The following is a 16758-nucleotide window of genomic DNA, read 5'->3' as shown; positions in this document are numbered from 1 at the left end:
GAGAATAAGAAATTCCATTCACTTTATCTGTAAAATGTATAAAGTATTTGGGACTCCAGCTTCCAAGACACACACAGGAACTACATGAATACAGCTATAAAACACTCTTAAAATGTTTGACCTAGAAATATTGACCTAAGTAATTAGAGATATGTTGATTGATCTTGGTTGGATCATGTAATAAAAATGGAAATAATACCCAGATTAATTTACACAGTCAGTACCATGCCAGTCAAGCTGCCAAAGAAATTGCTCTGTAGAACTAGAAAAATTATGATATTTATATGGAGGAATAAAAGGTTTCTCTTCTCTCAAGGGGAGATTCCCACTTTAGAATGTGGGAATTAAGGAAACCTAACAGTAATACTATATCTCAAACTATATTATAAAGCAGTAATCATCAGAAAACTATTTAGTATTAGTTTAAAATATTCGTTTAAAAATAGAAAAGGGGCAGCTAGGTAACATAGTGGATAGAGGGCTGGGCTAGGAGTCAGAAAGATTGGGTTCAGATCTGACTTCAGGCACTTAATAGTTCTGTGCTCTTGGGCAAGTCACTTCACCCTGTTGGCCTCAGTTTCTTCATCTGTAAAATGAGCTGGAGAAGGAAGTGTCAAACCACTACAGGATCTTTGCCAAGAGAACCCCATATGAGGTCACAGAGAGTCAGACGCTACTGAAAATTGGTCGAACAGCAACAACAAAAAAAAAAAATAGAAAAGCATATCAGTAGAAGATATTAGGTATACAAGAGTTCGCCACTATTTTAATCAGACAATCAATAAACACTTATTAGTCATCTGCTGTGTACTAGGCACTTTGCTAAGTGCTGGGGATACACAGACAAAAGACAGCCTTGCCCTCAAGCAGCTTACAGCCTAATGGGGAAGACAACATGCAAACAAGTACTGCATAAAGCAGGGACTTTGTGCAGGATTTTCATACAAGGCAATATATATAAGATCCACAGAAAATAATAGAGCAAGGGCACTTGAATTAAAAGGCTTTAGGGAAGGCTTCCTGTAGAAGGTAGGATTTTACTTGATATTTTAAGGAAGCCTAGGGGGTCTTGGAATGGAGAAAGCAAAATGTTCCAGGCGTGGGAGGACAGCCGGTGAATATACCTGGAGCCAGGAGATGGAGTGTCTTGTTTGTGGAACAGCTAGGAGACAAGTGTCGCTGCATCAAAGATTTATGTATCAGGGGGTAAGATGTAAGAGGGGGCCAGAGTATGAAGGGCTTTGAATGCCAAGTAGAGCATTTTGTATTTGCTTTTGGAGGCATTAGGAAGCCACTGGAGTTGGTAGGAGGAGGCTGGGGAGGCATGATTAGACCTGCACTTTAGGAAAATCACTTCAGTGGAAAATAGATTGGAAGGGGCAGAGATGAGGCAGACAAACCCACCAACAGGCAATTTGAATAATCAAGGCATGAGGTAATGAGGACCTGCACTAGAACGTGTAAGAGGAGAGGAGGAGGAATGTTTGAGATGTCGTACAGGCTTTGGAGAGTGAAGTGGGCAGAGCCAAGAGAACACTGCATACAGTAACAGCAGTGTTGCTTTAAGAGTGACCTTGAGCAACTGAGTCATTTTGACTATTGTAAATGTACAAATTAGAAATAAAGGACATAAGAAAGACACTATCTGCTTCCAGAGAAAGTGCTGATAAATAGAAGTAGGTGTAGAATAATTTTACATATATACCTATGTATATTTAATGGTAGTAATCTCTAGGCCCAGCCAGGGGGATGGGATTGGGAGTGAAGAAAAAAAGGTAAAACAAAAGAAGCTATATGATAATTTTGTTATATATTTCAAAGGAATAGCAAGTTATATGTAATAAATTTGAAGTTTCATATGCAGTCATCTTTTTTATTATACTGTGTTATGGAAGTGCTTGTTTTATTCCATAAGTTAAAAATAAAATAAATTTTTTAAAAAAGAAGGGGAGTTAACTAGAGAAATTTTTAGTCAATTTCTCTAAAAAAGGTCTCATACCCAAGATATATAGGAAATTGATACTAATAAGAAAGAACCAGAGTTAGTCCCAAGTAGGTAAAAAGATGAGAGAATATAAACTGTTACTTCTCCAAAGATGAAAGGCAAGCTCTCAATAATCGTAAAAAAATGTTCCATATTACTAAAATAAAGATAATGCAATTTCAAACAAATCTGAGGAGCTGCCTCTCATCTGTCTGATTGGCAAAGGTGACAGAAAAAGAAAAGTGACAAGTATTGTAGGGATATGTGAAAGAACAGGCAGACTAATGCGCTGTTGGTAGAACTTTGAATTAGTTCAGCCATTATAGAAAACACTGCTCAAATCATTAAGCTGTTTATACCCCTTGACCTGCCAATATCATTACTAGACATAAAGATACCAAAGAAAGGAGAAGTACTTACATGTACAAAAATATTACAGCATTTTCATTTTAGCAAAAAATTAGAAACCAAGTAAGTGCCTATCAAATAGGTGGACAAATTATGGTGTGTGAATATGATTGAATATTCTTGCTTCATAAGAAATGACAAGGGGGACAAGACATAGATAAGCCTTAGGAGTGTTTGTTTGAACCGGTGAAGAATGAAACGAATAGAGCCAGGAGAACAATTTATATATTGATGACAACATTGTAAAGGGAAAGAAACGTGAAAAAACTGATGATCAGTCCTGATTCCAGAAGATTAATGATGCTTCCCCTATCTTGGCAAAGAGATAATGGACTGATAGATGCAGTACAAGGCCAATGTGCGATTTTGTTTTGCATGGTGGCTACTTATTTGAGAAGGAAGGGCTTTTTTTCAGCAATGGTAGGGGTCAGAGTTGTTAGGTAAATTAGCATCAGTGATTCTAAAAAAGAAAAGAGCACCATTAGAAAAAATAAGCTAGCACGAGGAAGTTCAGAAAGACACAAAGGTAAGCATAGCAGTCTTGGCACTACTGTGTTAAATTGAAATCTGCACAGTAAAGAAAACCAGCCTGTATATTTGGAGTTCTCTCCTGAGTTGTTTTTCTTGGAGGGCAGAGTAGAGGGCTTTAGGAAAATGTTGGTATTTGTCAGATTCATAAATAAAAAACTACTTAGTAGAAATAAAGGGAAAGGGAATAAGAGAAGAGAGGGATATGATAGAAGGGAGGGTAGGTTGGGGGAAAGGGTAATCAGTGCATTCTGTTTTGGGGTGGGCGGAGGAGAGAGATGGGGAGAAAATTTGGACCTCAAAATCTTGTGGAAGTGAAGGTTGAAAACTAAAAATTAATATAATTTTTAAAAAAACTACTTAGTAGTTCTGTCATCATAAGTCAGTTAACCTCAAAAAGCTTTAGCTTCCTCATCTGTAAAATGGAGAGAATATGCTGTTTGATTTTTTGGATTAATGTGAAATAAACACTTTAAAACATGATTTATAGTTGTTATGACGAGAAGACTTTGCAGTCTTTACCATTGAAGGAAGTACCCATGTGATATCTCCTGTCTCCATTCTGTTGCCAAAATAATTTTCCCAAAGTAGTAAGTCTGGCCATGTCATTCAGTAAATTCCAGTGATTCTAAGACAAGTTTCTCTGTTCAGTTTTTAAAGTCTTTCATAATTTGACCACAACTTACTTTTTCAGACTTATATAATACTTCCTTTCTTGTATTCAGTAGTCAGCCAAACTCACCTTCTTGTCATATTCTAGACAGGACCTTCCATCCTCCATGTTCATGCATTTACTTAACTCTGCCCCATCCCTGAAATGAGTCCACCACTTCACCTCAAGTTATTCCCTTCAAAACTCTAATCAAGCATCATTTTCTAACATCATTCAATAATCATTTATTAAGCACTTGCTGTGTGAAACTTTTCCAGATTCTTACAAGCAGCTAGTGTCCTTCCCCCTCCAAAAACATTATCACATGTGTGTGCGTGCGTGCATGTGTGTGGTGTATAACTCGTTTGTATATAGATGTTATTATCCCCCAGGAGAATGCAAGTTTCTTGAGGGAAGAGACTCACTTTAGTCTTTATATCCCTGATGTACTGGCCCATGCTGTATAGTTGATAAATGCTTGTGATTTGAAGTCACAGATTTATTCTGTATTTAATACAACTGAAGAGGCAGCTAGGTGGTGTGGTGGATAGAATGGCAGATCTAGATTCAGGAAGACCTGAGTTCAAATTTAACCTCAGACACCTGTTAAGTGACCCTGGGCAAGTTACTTAACCCTGTTTGCCTCTGTAAAATGAGCTGGAGAAGGAATTGGCAAACCACTCCATTATCTTTGCCAAGAAAACCTGAAATGGGGTCATGAAGAATCAGACATAACTGAAAATGACTAAATAACAACAACATAATACTGATTAAATCCAGCTTTTTTGAGTAGTATGCTTCTATTTGATCTTTCTAGTTTCTCTTGTAGAAGTGGACACAGATTGAAATGGAAATGTGGCAAAAATAAGCAGAGATGGAAGTAATCAAAGTTGGAAGGGCTGTGGAAAGACAGGCACACTGGTACCATTATTGATATGATTGCGAATTAGTCCATCCAGTCTAGAAAGCAATTTGGAATTTTACTTTAAAAGAAAAGTTACTAAAATGGCCCAACACTTTTACCTAGAGATAATATATATTAGATATATATAATATATTCATAGTAGCCCTTTTTGTAATAGTAAAGAACTAGAAACAAAGTAATTGCCCATTGATTGAGGAATAGGAAACAAATCATGGCACGTAAGTATAGGGAAAAAGCTGCACCATAAGAAACAATTTGTGAAGGATTCAGAGAAGCACAGGAAAATTAATAAGCAGAACCAATAAAACTATGTACACAATTACCACAACCAAGTAAATAGAAAGAACACAAAAGTAGAAACTGTATGCCTTAATAATGAACAACTTAACTTCAGAGAAAAGTTGGAAAATGCAGCTCCATTACACAAATTTGGGTTTGTGGATGTAGGATGTCGCATATATAAATGAGGAGCATATTATATATGAAAGTACAAAACAATTTAAGCATGACTGTTTGCCAGCCACTGGAAAAATTAATACAAAAAATGAGACAGTTTGCCCTTGAGAAGCAGACACATTTTATACAAAGAGACAACATACATAGATATGTGATAACCAGGGAAGAGAGTCTTGGTCTGGGAGGTGATAGATGGTGACCTGATCCATAAGCATTGTTAACTGGTTGATGACTGTTTCCAGAGCAAAAGGTAGTAAGCTGAGGTTGGGGAAATGTGCATATAGCATCCATGCAGATGGCAAGTTGTTATGAGTGGACTGCTGAATGGGATATGAAGCATAATCTAATCTGGCCTGAAGCCATGCAAATTTACACTCATTGGGGATATTTGAGCCCTAGAGTAGGAATTCTGGAGGTCCACTCACCTGTAGCATTGCTGATTCAAATGGTCGTATCACAACAGTGTTGGTGGCATGGCAGATGGCAAAAGGGCCTAAATGGATGGCCTGATGGTTTATGGAATTTTAGATTCATTTGATGTGTTGATTAGTTTTGTGGAATTGTTTTTTTGTCTTACTCTTTGTTAGAAGGGATGGTTAACTGGGGAGGGGGAACAAGAAGGTAGAACGTATAACGAACAAGGTTAGTAAAAAGGTGGTTTTGGTTTTTTGTTTGGTTTTTTTTTTAATAAGAATTGGAGGCCTAGGATACCATAAGAAAGATTGAAAATGTGTTCAAATTGGCTTCCCATGGAGAATGTCTCCTAACTCCTAGATATGTAGATACTAGTAGAACACAGTAATTGCTGGGGAGAGAGATTTTAAATAGATTAGGCAGTCGAGTGGGAAGTTGGCATGGAGGAACCCAGTTGAGTCTCTATTTGCACAACTTAGTGAGTAATATAGGTTAGTCTTATTTGAAGATGGAAATGACTATGTGATAATCTGATTTGTCATACTGTCTCTCAACAACAACAAGTTGCTCAGAGTATATTTCTAGTATCCTTAATGTTGTGTTGTTTTTACAGGTCAAACTCAACAGGTAGTAACCCAAATCATCAGGGGGCAGCCTGTTTCCACTGCAGTGTCTAGTCCTAGTGCAGCATCTTCAAGCTCTGGACAAAAGGTAGTAACATCAGGAGCACCTGTGCCACATATACAGCCTCCGTCCTCCACCCCACAGCCTCCTCGGCCCCAGCAAGGACAAGTGAAACTTACAATGGCTCAGCTCACTCAGTTAACACAAGGCCAGGTAAATAATGGCAGCTACTTTTTAAAATCTTTAAATGGGACCTTATATGTTACTGCTTTATAGAATACCATCAGGGCCTAGCACAAGGCTCTTGGCACCAGGTTCATTGTACCACATCACCTTTCTCTACAAGCTTGAGGTTTCCTCATTTGTAAAGTAGAGAAAAATAAATAGGGTTTACTTTGTCTGCCTCACTAGTCTGAGAGGAAGAGGTGTATGTGGACTTTGTGGACCTTGAAGTGGTATAGACAGAATTGCATTACATGTTATAATAGTAGCAGCAGCAGCAGCAATAGTAGAACACATATATGACAGTTAAAATAATGATGATGGTAACAGCAACAGTATATCCCTTAAGCCCAAGAAATTTTGTGTGCAGGACCTAAATAAATGCTTATGGAACATCACTCAAAAAGTCTTTTCCTCCCCCCACAACTTCTTGATTCTTTTAGTTCCAAAATAATAGAGTATATAAGAAATAATAGAGTTGTTTGCTTCTTCAAATAATTAATTTGAAAGCTACCAGATTTTGTCCTCAGGGTAGACTTTTCAGCATGTGTTAAACATTCTGAAATTTATATATTTTAGCTAGATGTTAGTGATATTTCATCACTTTACATAATGATTGAAGAGATATTTGTTAATAGTGCTAAGTGCTAGGTATGATAAAGCAAAAGACAGTTGGTACCTGTCTTCATTGATTTTACATTCTTATGGAGGGGAAAACAACACCCAGAAAGGAGTGGTGGCTAAGGATAGAAGTATTGATCCAGGACTTCTCAGAGGGAAGAATATTGTCTTTCTACTCCACAAGCCTGGGTGAATAAAGTAAGCTCTCATCAATTAAAAAGATAAAGCCCCAGGATAGAAGTTTTGGTAGCAGTAACCATATACCATGACAAGGTAGTTAAGTTGAAGTAGTAATGTCTCATGATGTTTCTGGGATAAAATTTTCTGAAATGCATTACACACTGTGTGATCTTCTTAAGCATGTTATCCTGAACATAATTTAACACTTGGTGATACTGGTTCATCATACGCATTGTACTCTGGTGAAATAGTGATGTGCTATGGAGATGCAAAGGGCTAGGCCATTCGTCCCTACATTAAATGTCCCCAAAGCTAGTGATTTTTAGTTTCTTGTGTTTACTTTTTATAATTTTTTGCTTCCCTTGCTGTTATCTATCACTTTCTGCTGTTATCAGAATATCTATTTTTCATGGTCCTTCCTTGCCTCCCTCTTTGTAGTTTATAATTTATCATAGTCTTGAAAACCTAAGGAAACCTGATAAAAATTGTATGTAGACTACCTCTAAATTGGTTCCAAATGAGAACTTGGTTGACTCTCCTGCAAGAGAAATCTATAGATTTAATAATCTATATTGTGCGGAGGCCTTTTTTGCTTATTTTTTTCATTTTTCTGCTATGTAAAATGAGGTGAAATTGTAAAATTGCTGAAATTGAGGATAAATAGATGGTTATAGTGTGAAATTATTTAGTCCATACTCCTTGATATGTAGTCATTATTGAATACTTTCTGAAGCTAGTATATTTATCTTCTTTGTGTATTTGGGTTTTTCAGTTCCATGTCTGTAGCCTGAACCATATGATTTAGATATATATAGATATAGATATATACATATACATATATATTTTTGATATACAGATACGTATCTTGTATATGTATATGAACTCTTCCAGTATGAACATGTTTTTAATATATGTGAAGGTGTAAGGGGTAATTTTAAGCATTTTGTGTTCATCCTGTTTTCCTCTTAAAGTGCCCAACAGTAACTACCTATGAACTCTCAATTTGTATTTCTGATAACAAAAAATACCATCAGTCTAAATGATCAACATGTATTTAAGCCCATTCTTTGAACAATATGCATTTATATGGTGACTTTTTTTTTTATAGGGTGGAAGTCAGGGTTTGACTGTTGTAATTCAAGGACAGGGGCAAACTACTGGACAACTGCAGCTGATCCCTCAAGGAGTAACAGTGATTCCGGGGCCAGGCCAACAATTAATGCAAGCTGCAATGCCAAACGGTACCATTCAGCGGTTTCTCTTCACCCCTTTACCTTCGACAGCTACAGCGGCCAGCACTACGACAACAGTTTCCACCTCAACATCAGGTAGGGTTTAGGCTTATTTAACATCTTTAAGATTGCTAGCTGCATATTACCAAACTAAGTAAAAATGAGAGCTCTTAGAAACCAAAACAGAGAGTTCTCTATCTCAGAAATAGCTTTTTAAGGTTAATATCTGTAGGTGTTTGGACTAGAATAATGGGAATGTTTGGTTTTTTATTTTTCACAGCTACAAGTGAACAGAAACAAACCACACAGTCAGCTCAGACCCAGGCTCAGCCCATCCAAGCCCTACCACCCGCTCAGCAGCCAAGTCAGAGTCAGCCACAAGCCCCACCTCAGACTGTTCAACCTTCAGCTCAGCCCCAGACCCCAACTCAAACTCAGCCCCAGTCCCCCAGCCAAGCTCAGCCCCAGCCACAAGCCCAGCCTGAGGCCCAGACTCACACTGAAGTCCAGACCCAAGCAACAGCTTCATCCCCTGTCACTTCTGAAGCACAGCCTGTCCTGACACATTCGAATAAAACACAAGTCACAATACAGTGTCCGTCTCAAAGCCAGGTCCAAGGGCAGTCTCCAGTTCGAGTCCAAAGCCCACCGCAGGCTCGAGTACTTCCACCAGCTTCATCCAATGGACCCACTGTATGTCAGTCCCCAGTGCAGACAGCAGCCTCGCAGCCAGTTCAAATTCAGCCACATACATCGGTTCAAATTCAGTCCCAAGTACAGCAGCCATCACAGCCCCAGCTTCAATCTTCCATACAAACTCTCCCAACAACACAAGCTTTGAATCAAGTTACTGTAACCTCCCCATCCCGTCCTCAGCTACAAATCCAGCAGCCACAGACACAAGTCATTACTGTGCCTCAGCTACAACAACAAGTTCAAGTTCTCTCTCAGATTCAGTCACATGTTGTGGCTCAGATACAAGCCCAGCAGGGTGTTGTTCCTGGGCAAATCAAACTTCAGTTACCTATTCAGATTCAGCAGACCAGCCCTGTGCAGGCCCATCAGATCCAGAACGTCGTCACCGTGCAGGCAGCCAGTGTGCAAGAACAGCTGCAAAGGGTTCAACAACTCAGGGAGCAGCAGCAAAAGAAGAAGCAGCAGCAGATAGAAATTAAACGTGAACACACCCTCCAAGCTTCAAATCAAAGTGAGATCATCCAAAAGCAGGTAGAGTCACAAGTCCTTACTTGTTTTTATTTTTAAAGACAGTAACATGAATTATAGTTCCGTAATATTTCATTCATGAAATTCAATGTGTCCAATTTATCGGTATCAACTTTTCTTATAACATTTTTAATAACAAGATTCTTTAACCTTGAGTAAGCTGCTGAGTTGCCTAAAAATACTGAACAAATGCCTGAAACTATTTGCAACCATGTCTAGACATATTTATTGAGTGTTATTGGGAAATAACTGCTTCATTTTTAGGAGAACAAGAAGGTGGACGATTAAAAAGAAGAGATTTGCACAGTATTTGTAACTTTTAGTTGATTAGTGTTAATGAAGAACTTTAAGAGAGGTAACAATAGTAATAATAATAGCATTCAGGTAGCACTTTACAGTTTCTAAAGTTCTTTAAAAATATTTTATTCACACAGCAACCCTACAAAATAGATGCTGTTATTAACCACATTTTCCAGACAAGGAAACTGAGGTAGACAAAGGTTGAGTGACTTGCTCAGTTTTACACAACTTGTAAGTGTCCAAAGTTAGGATTTCAACTCAGGTCTTTATGACTTCAGGTCCAACACTCTTTATCTGTCATACCTCCTGGCTATTTAGGTATCTAGAAACAAGTTCACATCCAGTTTCATTTCATTCTGAGATCATTTGAGTTTGTCTTAATGAAGTGTGTATCCCAGCCATAAGAAAGTTAACATTACTTAGATGTTTAGTCATAGCCTTAAAAAATATTTTATTGATATTTGTTTTTATATCACTTTCATTTCCCCAAAACTCCACCACCAACACGGAATCCTCCCATGTAACAAAAACAAGACAGTTCCGCCAGTCACTGATGATAATGTTTACCTTATTCCATTAGTAGTAGACCTCTAGTTTGCTTCCTCCCTACCAAGAGTACAACATTGTCTTCTGAAACCTAGATAGGTTTACATTTAATCTGAGTTCTAGAGTCTTTTAGTTGTTTTCATTGACATTATTGTGGTGTGCATGTGTGCACAGAGAGATATAAATATCTATATCTGTGAAAGTTCTCTTGACTTTTTACTTGGTCTTCCTGAGTTGTTGTGGCTCAGAATCATTCACCACCTGGTAGCCAACCTTCTGAGTCTTAACAAATTTAGTTGTTTGATTGGATAACAGATGCACAGTTTATTGCCATACCCATATGCAAAAAAAAAACTTCCTAGATTATCAGGGACTACCAGAACTTACGCTCCATTAATTTAGCTTTCAAGAAGCAAAAGTCACCTGTACACTTTGGTGAGACAGTGGAATAGAATTTTTGCAGAGTGTAATAGTTTCGTTGCACAAATACAAAGCGGTCTCACTGGAATGTGTTCTGAATAAGGTAAGTGCATTGAAATCCCATGAAATCATCTTAGTTATTAAGTATTAGCTTCCTTAGCTAACTGATCCTAAAGCACTTAAAGAGAGAATTTTTTGTTTGCATCTAAAACCTCATCTAATTTACTGAAATTGCCCATTTCACAAGACCGAATTTTTTTTTACCATGTGTTTTCATCTCTAATGTTTAGTGTAAGAAGATAATAAGTAGAAAGATGCAAAGAATTAGACTAAACTTTTTTTGAAGTGCTAAAATTAGGAAAGAAAAAAGATGTAAGAGCCATCAGAATTTTTGGAAAACACAGAAGAATATTACTTTACTCTTAAACCCTCATTACTTCATTAAAGAAATGGCTCTCCATAGGATTGATGCAGTGGTACACTTCACAGCCTATTTTGACTTTTTGAATTACTAAAGCATTTTCAAGTCCATTCCTTCTCCTTGGCCTCTCTTGTTAATCTTGTGAACATTAAAACCTAGAGAACTGAGAAGTAATTCTGCATGCTCTAGAAACATTTTGTTCTCTGAGAAATCTGTTCCTAAGAACCCAAAATTCAGTCTCCATTGCCAGACACGGTGGCACAAACATGTAATTTTGCTACTGCAGGAAGCAGAAGCTTGAACATCACTTAGGCTTGGGAGTTCTGAGGTAAAACAGGCCTAGAGTCAATTAGCAGTCTGCACTAAGTCCAGTACCAGTATGGTGAGGAGTGGGGACCACCAGGCTGCCAAAAGAGGGGTAAATTGGCCCTGAGGAGAAACAAATCATAACTTCCGTACCAGTCAGCATGAGATGGAGCCCAGGAATGGCCATTGTACTTTCAGACTGAGTAAATTAAGGAGATCCAACTCCGCTTTTCCCCTCATATCACTTCTTATGCTTGCCTAAAGTTAGTAGTTGTTGTTTGCTTATTTAGTCATGTCTGACTTCATTATCCTATGGACCATACTGTCCATGGGCTTTTCTTGGCAAAGATACTGGAGTGATTTGCTGTTTTCCTTCTTCAGTGGATTAGTTAGTAGTAACTTTGCCTAAATGCAAACTGAATTGCTTCCTAACACTGCACAGTATTTTTCTATTCCCACAACACTCAGAAACCTAGTAGGCAAGTCATAAGTAAATAAAATTTAACTCAGTACAATTAACTTAAAGCTAACCCAACTTTAATGGAGTTTTCCTAACCTCTGAAGTGAGGACAAAGTTCCAAAATTAGAGGCAAAAGTAAATAGAAAATTTAGACTCGTTGTTTGTATTCCCATCATGGGAAGACAAAGATAATAATGAAATAGTCTCTGCCCTCAAGAAACTTAGGTTCTATCAAAGGACATAATATGTGTGTATATAAGTAGTTATAAAAGGTATACTAAATAACTAAGAGGAAATGTGGCATAGTGTATAGAGATCTAAAACAGAAGCCTGAAAAAAACAGCATTCAGATCCTGCCTCCAACACATGGTGCCTTGAATGAGTTACTCTGGACAATTAATTCTCTGAAACTGTAAGTTGCAGAGAAGTTGCCAACTTTCATTAATAGAAGGAGTTTCTTTATCTGGGATCCATTCTCTGTACCTTTCCCTGCAAAATAAATAAGGTAACTGGAGACAGGAGAGATTATATTAGCAGCTGAGGAGAATCAGGAAAGGCTTGATATGGAAAGTGATGCTTGTGTTCAGTTTTAAAGGAAGCAAGGGGTTTCAGGAACTGAAGGTAGGAGGGGGAAGGGCACATGGGAAACAGCTAGCACAGACAGAGGTGGAGATTGTTGGAGAGTCATACTTGAGGGTCAGTAAGAAGGGCACAGTTACAGTCAGATTGGTGGGGTGAGGGAGGGTGGGAAGTTGAGGATAATGCTGAAATTTGGAGTTTATGTAACTGGAAGGATGAAGGTGCCTTTGACAAAAGTAAGTACACTCATTAAAGGAATGGGTTTAGGAGAAAAGGTAATGAATTCTGTGCAGTAGGCATTTGGAGATGCGTGACAAACTCAGGAGAGACTAGGACTGAATATATAGATTGAGTAGTTATCTGCATAATGTTGATAATTAAAACCTTGATACTTGATGCAGTCACCAAGTGAATGTAGACAAAGAAAAGAGAGTAGGGCCCAAGACAAAGCCATAGTGAGTGGGTAGGATATGGACGATTAATCAGCAAAAAGAGAAGTTGCAAGCTTAACAGGTGAAAGAACCAAGAAAGAGCAAAGTGTATCCCAGAGGAGAGTGTTCATAACATCTAGAGGTTGAGAAGGATAAGAATTGAGAAAAGACCATCTGGCTTAGCCTTTAAGACATCATACTAGGGAGACAAAAATTTAAGTTGAGTGATGAGCTCAGAGGATTAAGAAATGAAGAGGGTAGAAGAAAGTGGAAATGACTTTTTCTAGGAGTTAGATTTAAAGGGAGGAAAATCAGGGAATGATAGGATAAAGTAATAATGTCTTTTTTTAGGATCGAGTTGGCAAGCATGTTTGTAGACAGCAAAGAAGGAATCAACAAAGTTTGAAGGCAGGAAGATTGTGGGGGCAATCTACTAGAGAAGATGGGATGGGATCAAGGATGCATATAGAGGAGTTGGCCTTGGTAAAGAAACAGTTGACCTCTTCATTAGAGAATTATTATCAGGTGAAAGTCCCAGGTAGAAAGGAGGACAGAATAGGAGTTGATGTCAAAAGGTTTTGAGATATAGGAATAGGGAAAAGAGAAAACAAGACAAAAGGATTCTTTTAGTGAAGTCTTCAACTTAGAGGATAGATGGAGGCACTGTATGGGAGGCTTTCAAGGAAAGCAAATTTCTAACAACTTTTCTGGGGAATGCGATGGAGAATCAATTGGGGAGGATTTTTTAAATTGCTTTTTTATGATGATCTGGTTGAGAATAGATAACATAAATTTGTAGTGGACCACATCATCTTAGTTGTATTATTTCCTCCAGCTTCATTCATACCACATGTGTAGAAACAAAGGAGAGAGATTGATAGTGGGTATAATTCAGAATTAAGCTTTAGCAAGGATTGAGCTAAAATAAGGGGGCAGGGAATTTGAGAGTAGAGGACAATGTCAAATAAAACTGGTTAATTCTCTAATCAGCATAGAGAATGGAGTAAAATTGAAGTAAAGGCAGAAGTGTGGTGATCTGGGAGAGTGCTAAGACAGAAGTGAGAGAGAAGACTTAAGTTTAGGACAACAGTAAGGCAGAGAGATGGAATGGTAACATTATGATCTTATAAAAGAATTCAGGAGGTTTTGTTCCTAGAAGTGAATCCCTTGTGGGTGATAATGATATCAAAGGTGTGACTACCCCTAGTTGAGGAAACTAAAGAATTGGAAGATTAAGGTGTTTGAAAAAACATCATGTGTTGATGTCCCATAATTAAGAAGACAGGAATTTAGGTGGAAAAGAAGGGTACTGAATCCCTTGAGAAAGATAGGAAAGGTACTGAATACTTTAAAATAGGAGAGAGAACTGCCACTAGAATCTGTATTGGATAAGCCAATCTCAAAGGGAGTGACAGTATAAGGGCAATTTTGGAAGTAGCAGGGAGGACAAGGATCCCTACTCTCCTCCTAGGACCAGTGTGTATGTGTGTTGGGGTAGGGAGTGGGGAGTATGAAAGAATATATACCCAATGCTATAGAAAGGTAACCTGACATTCAGTACCATCTTTAGGAAGCCAAATCTCTGTGAATATTAAAGATAGAAAGAGGGTACAATGAAAGGAGCATACAGAACTAGAATGTGGCATGGGAGGGGAAGGAGTGAGTTGTGTTTGTGAATAGACCACTTTCCACAGGTGAATAAATGTGTGGATTTCATAGTTTTCTTGATTATATGTCCTGTTTCCTAAGCAAGAATCTCTCAACAGTTTTCCTTTACATAAACTTGGAAATGTATGTTGTCTGTTTTTCTTTTACCTAGTTATATCATAGCCATACATGACTGCTTTAAAAAAAGTTGAGCTTGTCTGTCCTTATTTCTTACACGTTTTATTTTATAAATTATTACTTCTTTGGCTGATACAGAATATCCTGGTTACCTGAGAGTGTTTGGAGTAACGTAAAGGTTTAATCATAAGTTTTTTAACGTTTCACTTAGAGTAATGAATAGGGATAGGGACAGGACACGTCCTATAGGGAACTTCAGAGAAAAAAACTTCCTCTGCCAACAAAGATCAGCACATCCTCTGCAACTTTTAGTATTAGACTGAAAGGTTGAGTGACTTACCCAGGGTCATTAAACAATTATATGACAAAGGTAGGATTAGAACCCAGGTCTTCCAGGCTTCAGGGCCTGCTCTCCCTACACTATACATCTATTAGGGAGACTTACCCACAAGATCAAAGATCTTCCCTAATTAGAAGAACTTTGGTAGTCTTAATCTCTTGCCATGTTCATTCATACTTAGACATATCTGCTTTACATCTCTTATTGGAAGGCCCTAATTTATGTCACTAAACAGTCAATCAGTCTTGGGGTTTTGTTTTGTGTTTTTTTACATTGTAGGAATACAGGGATTTTTTTAAAATTAACATACATTTATTTTTTCCAGATGGGAGAGGGGGATAACAGAGCCCTTCTAACAAATACACATTTTCACAAAAAACAAGGGAATTTTTTCCCCATTTTATGCAACATTCTATTTAGTGCGAGATTTCTGTTTAGCCATATTGATCTTTACTGCCTGCTTTTGATCACTGGATGATCATGTTGTAGAATTTAGCACTAAAAGAGACTTAGAACTCTTCAAGTCCAACCCCCTTCTTTTATAAATTATAAATATATAAATTTTATTATAGCTATAAAATGATAAATAAATCTTTATAAATAACCTTCACTTAAACATATTTCTAAATAATTAATTCCTTTGATTTTGCATATTCAGTGGCACATAACAACTCTGGAGCATATACTCCAGTTTTTCTTTTTCCTTCTTGGCTTAATTTTCAATTAATAGATAAACATTTATTAAATACCTCTTTTTTACTCAGTTCTGGGGCATACAAATGCAGAAAGGAAGTGATTCCTACCCTCAAGAAGCTTGCGTTGTATTAGGGAAATATGTATACATAAAAGTACACTCAAAATATATACAAGGCAAATTTGGGAACAAGACACCATCCGCTGAACGGTAAGGGAGAGGCCTCGTGTAGAAAGCAGGTGACACTTAAGTTGAGTGAAGGAAACCAGGAATTTTAAGTAGATATAATGAGAAAATAGTTTGTGCAAAGGAACAAAGGAGATATGGCAGGCAGACTAGTATGACTGTAGGGGACGTTGTGAAGGGGAGGCTCACAGGGTCATTTGCCTCAAGACCATTTTGAGGAATATCACTTTAGCAGCCATATGAAGGGTAGTCTCTCCCTTAAAGCAGAAAGAGCAATTAGGAAGGTATTCAGTAGTCAAAGCAAGAAATGGTGAGTATCTGAAGTAGAGTGGTAGCTGTTATTAGAAGGAACTAGACAGAGATGAGAGATTTAATGGAGGTAGAATCAACAAAATTTAGCAACTGTTTGGATATTTAGACTGATCAAAAAATAACTTTGCAGACCTGACTAGAAGGAGGATAGTGTTCTCAACAGGAATAGAGAAGTTTATAAGACAATGGTTTTGGGGAAAAGATAATGAGTTCTTACTCAGAGCAATGAAAAAAAACAATGAAAACAGGAAAAAAGTAATGGAAATATACCTCCTCTCTAAAAACAGACAGGTGGGCTATAGTATTTTGCTTAACTTTTTAAAAAGCAAAGATAATTAATGAGTTTTGTTTTAGACTGGTTTAGTTTGAGATATATCCAGTCATTCAACAAAGATTTATTAAAATATCAACTATGTAACAAGCCCAGTGCCAGACCTTAGGATATGAAGACAAAAATTCTCTATGCTCTTTGCAGGAAACTGGTGTCCTAAGACTGGAACTAAAGAGA

The 16758-nt window shown here is 37.6% G+C and overlaps 1 protein-coding gene across 8 annotated transcripts in view; it reads left to right on the top strand.

Moving 5' to 3' along the window:
- Positions 1-16758, top strand: part of BPTF (bromodomain PHD finger transcription factor) — a 184141-nt gene that overhangs the window by 142698 nt on the left and 24685 nt on the right. For all 8 annotated transcript variants that reach the window (XM_072645452.1, XM_072645451.1, XM_072645448.1 and 5 more), the window contains 3 exons: positions 5981-6204; positions 8123-8342; positions 8527-9473. In XM_072645452.1, the coding sequence (XP_072501553.1) occupies positions 5981-6204; positions 8123-8342; positions 8527-9473 (1391 nt within the window). The remainder of the gene's footprint in view (positions 1-5980; positions 6205-8122; positions 8343-8526; positions 9474-16758) is intronic.

Source organism: Notamacropus eugenii, chromosome 2, assembly GCF_028372415.1.
Source record: "Notamacropus eugenii isolate mMacEug1 chromosome 2, mMacEug1.pri_v2, whole genome shotgun sequence".
Lineage (NCBI taxonomy): Eukaryota > Metazoa > Chordata > Mammalia > Diprotodontia > Macropodidae > Notamacropus > Notamacropus eugenii.
This window is presented reverse-complemented; position numbering and strand designations above follow the sequence as displayed.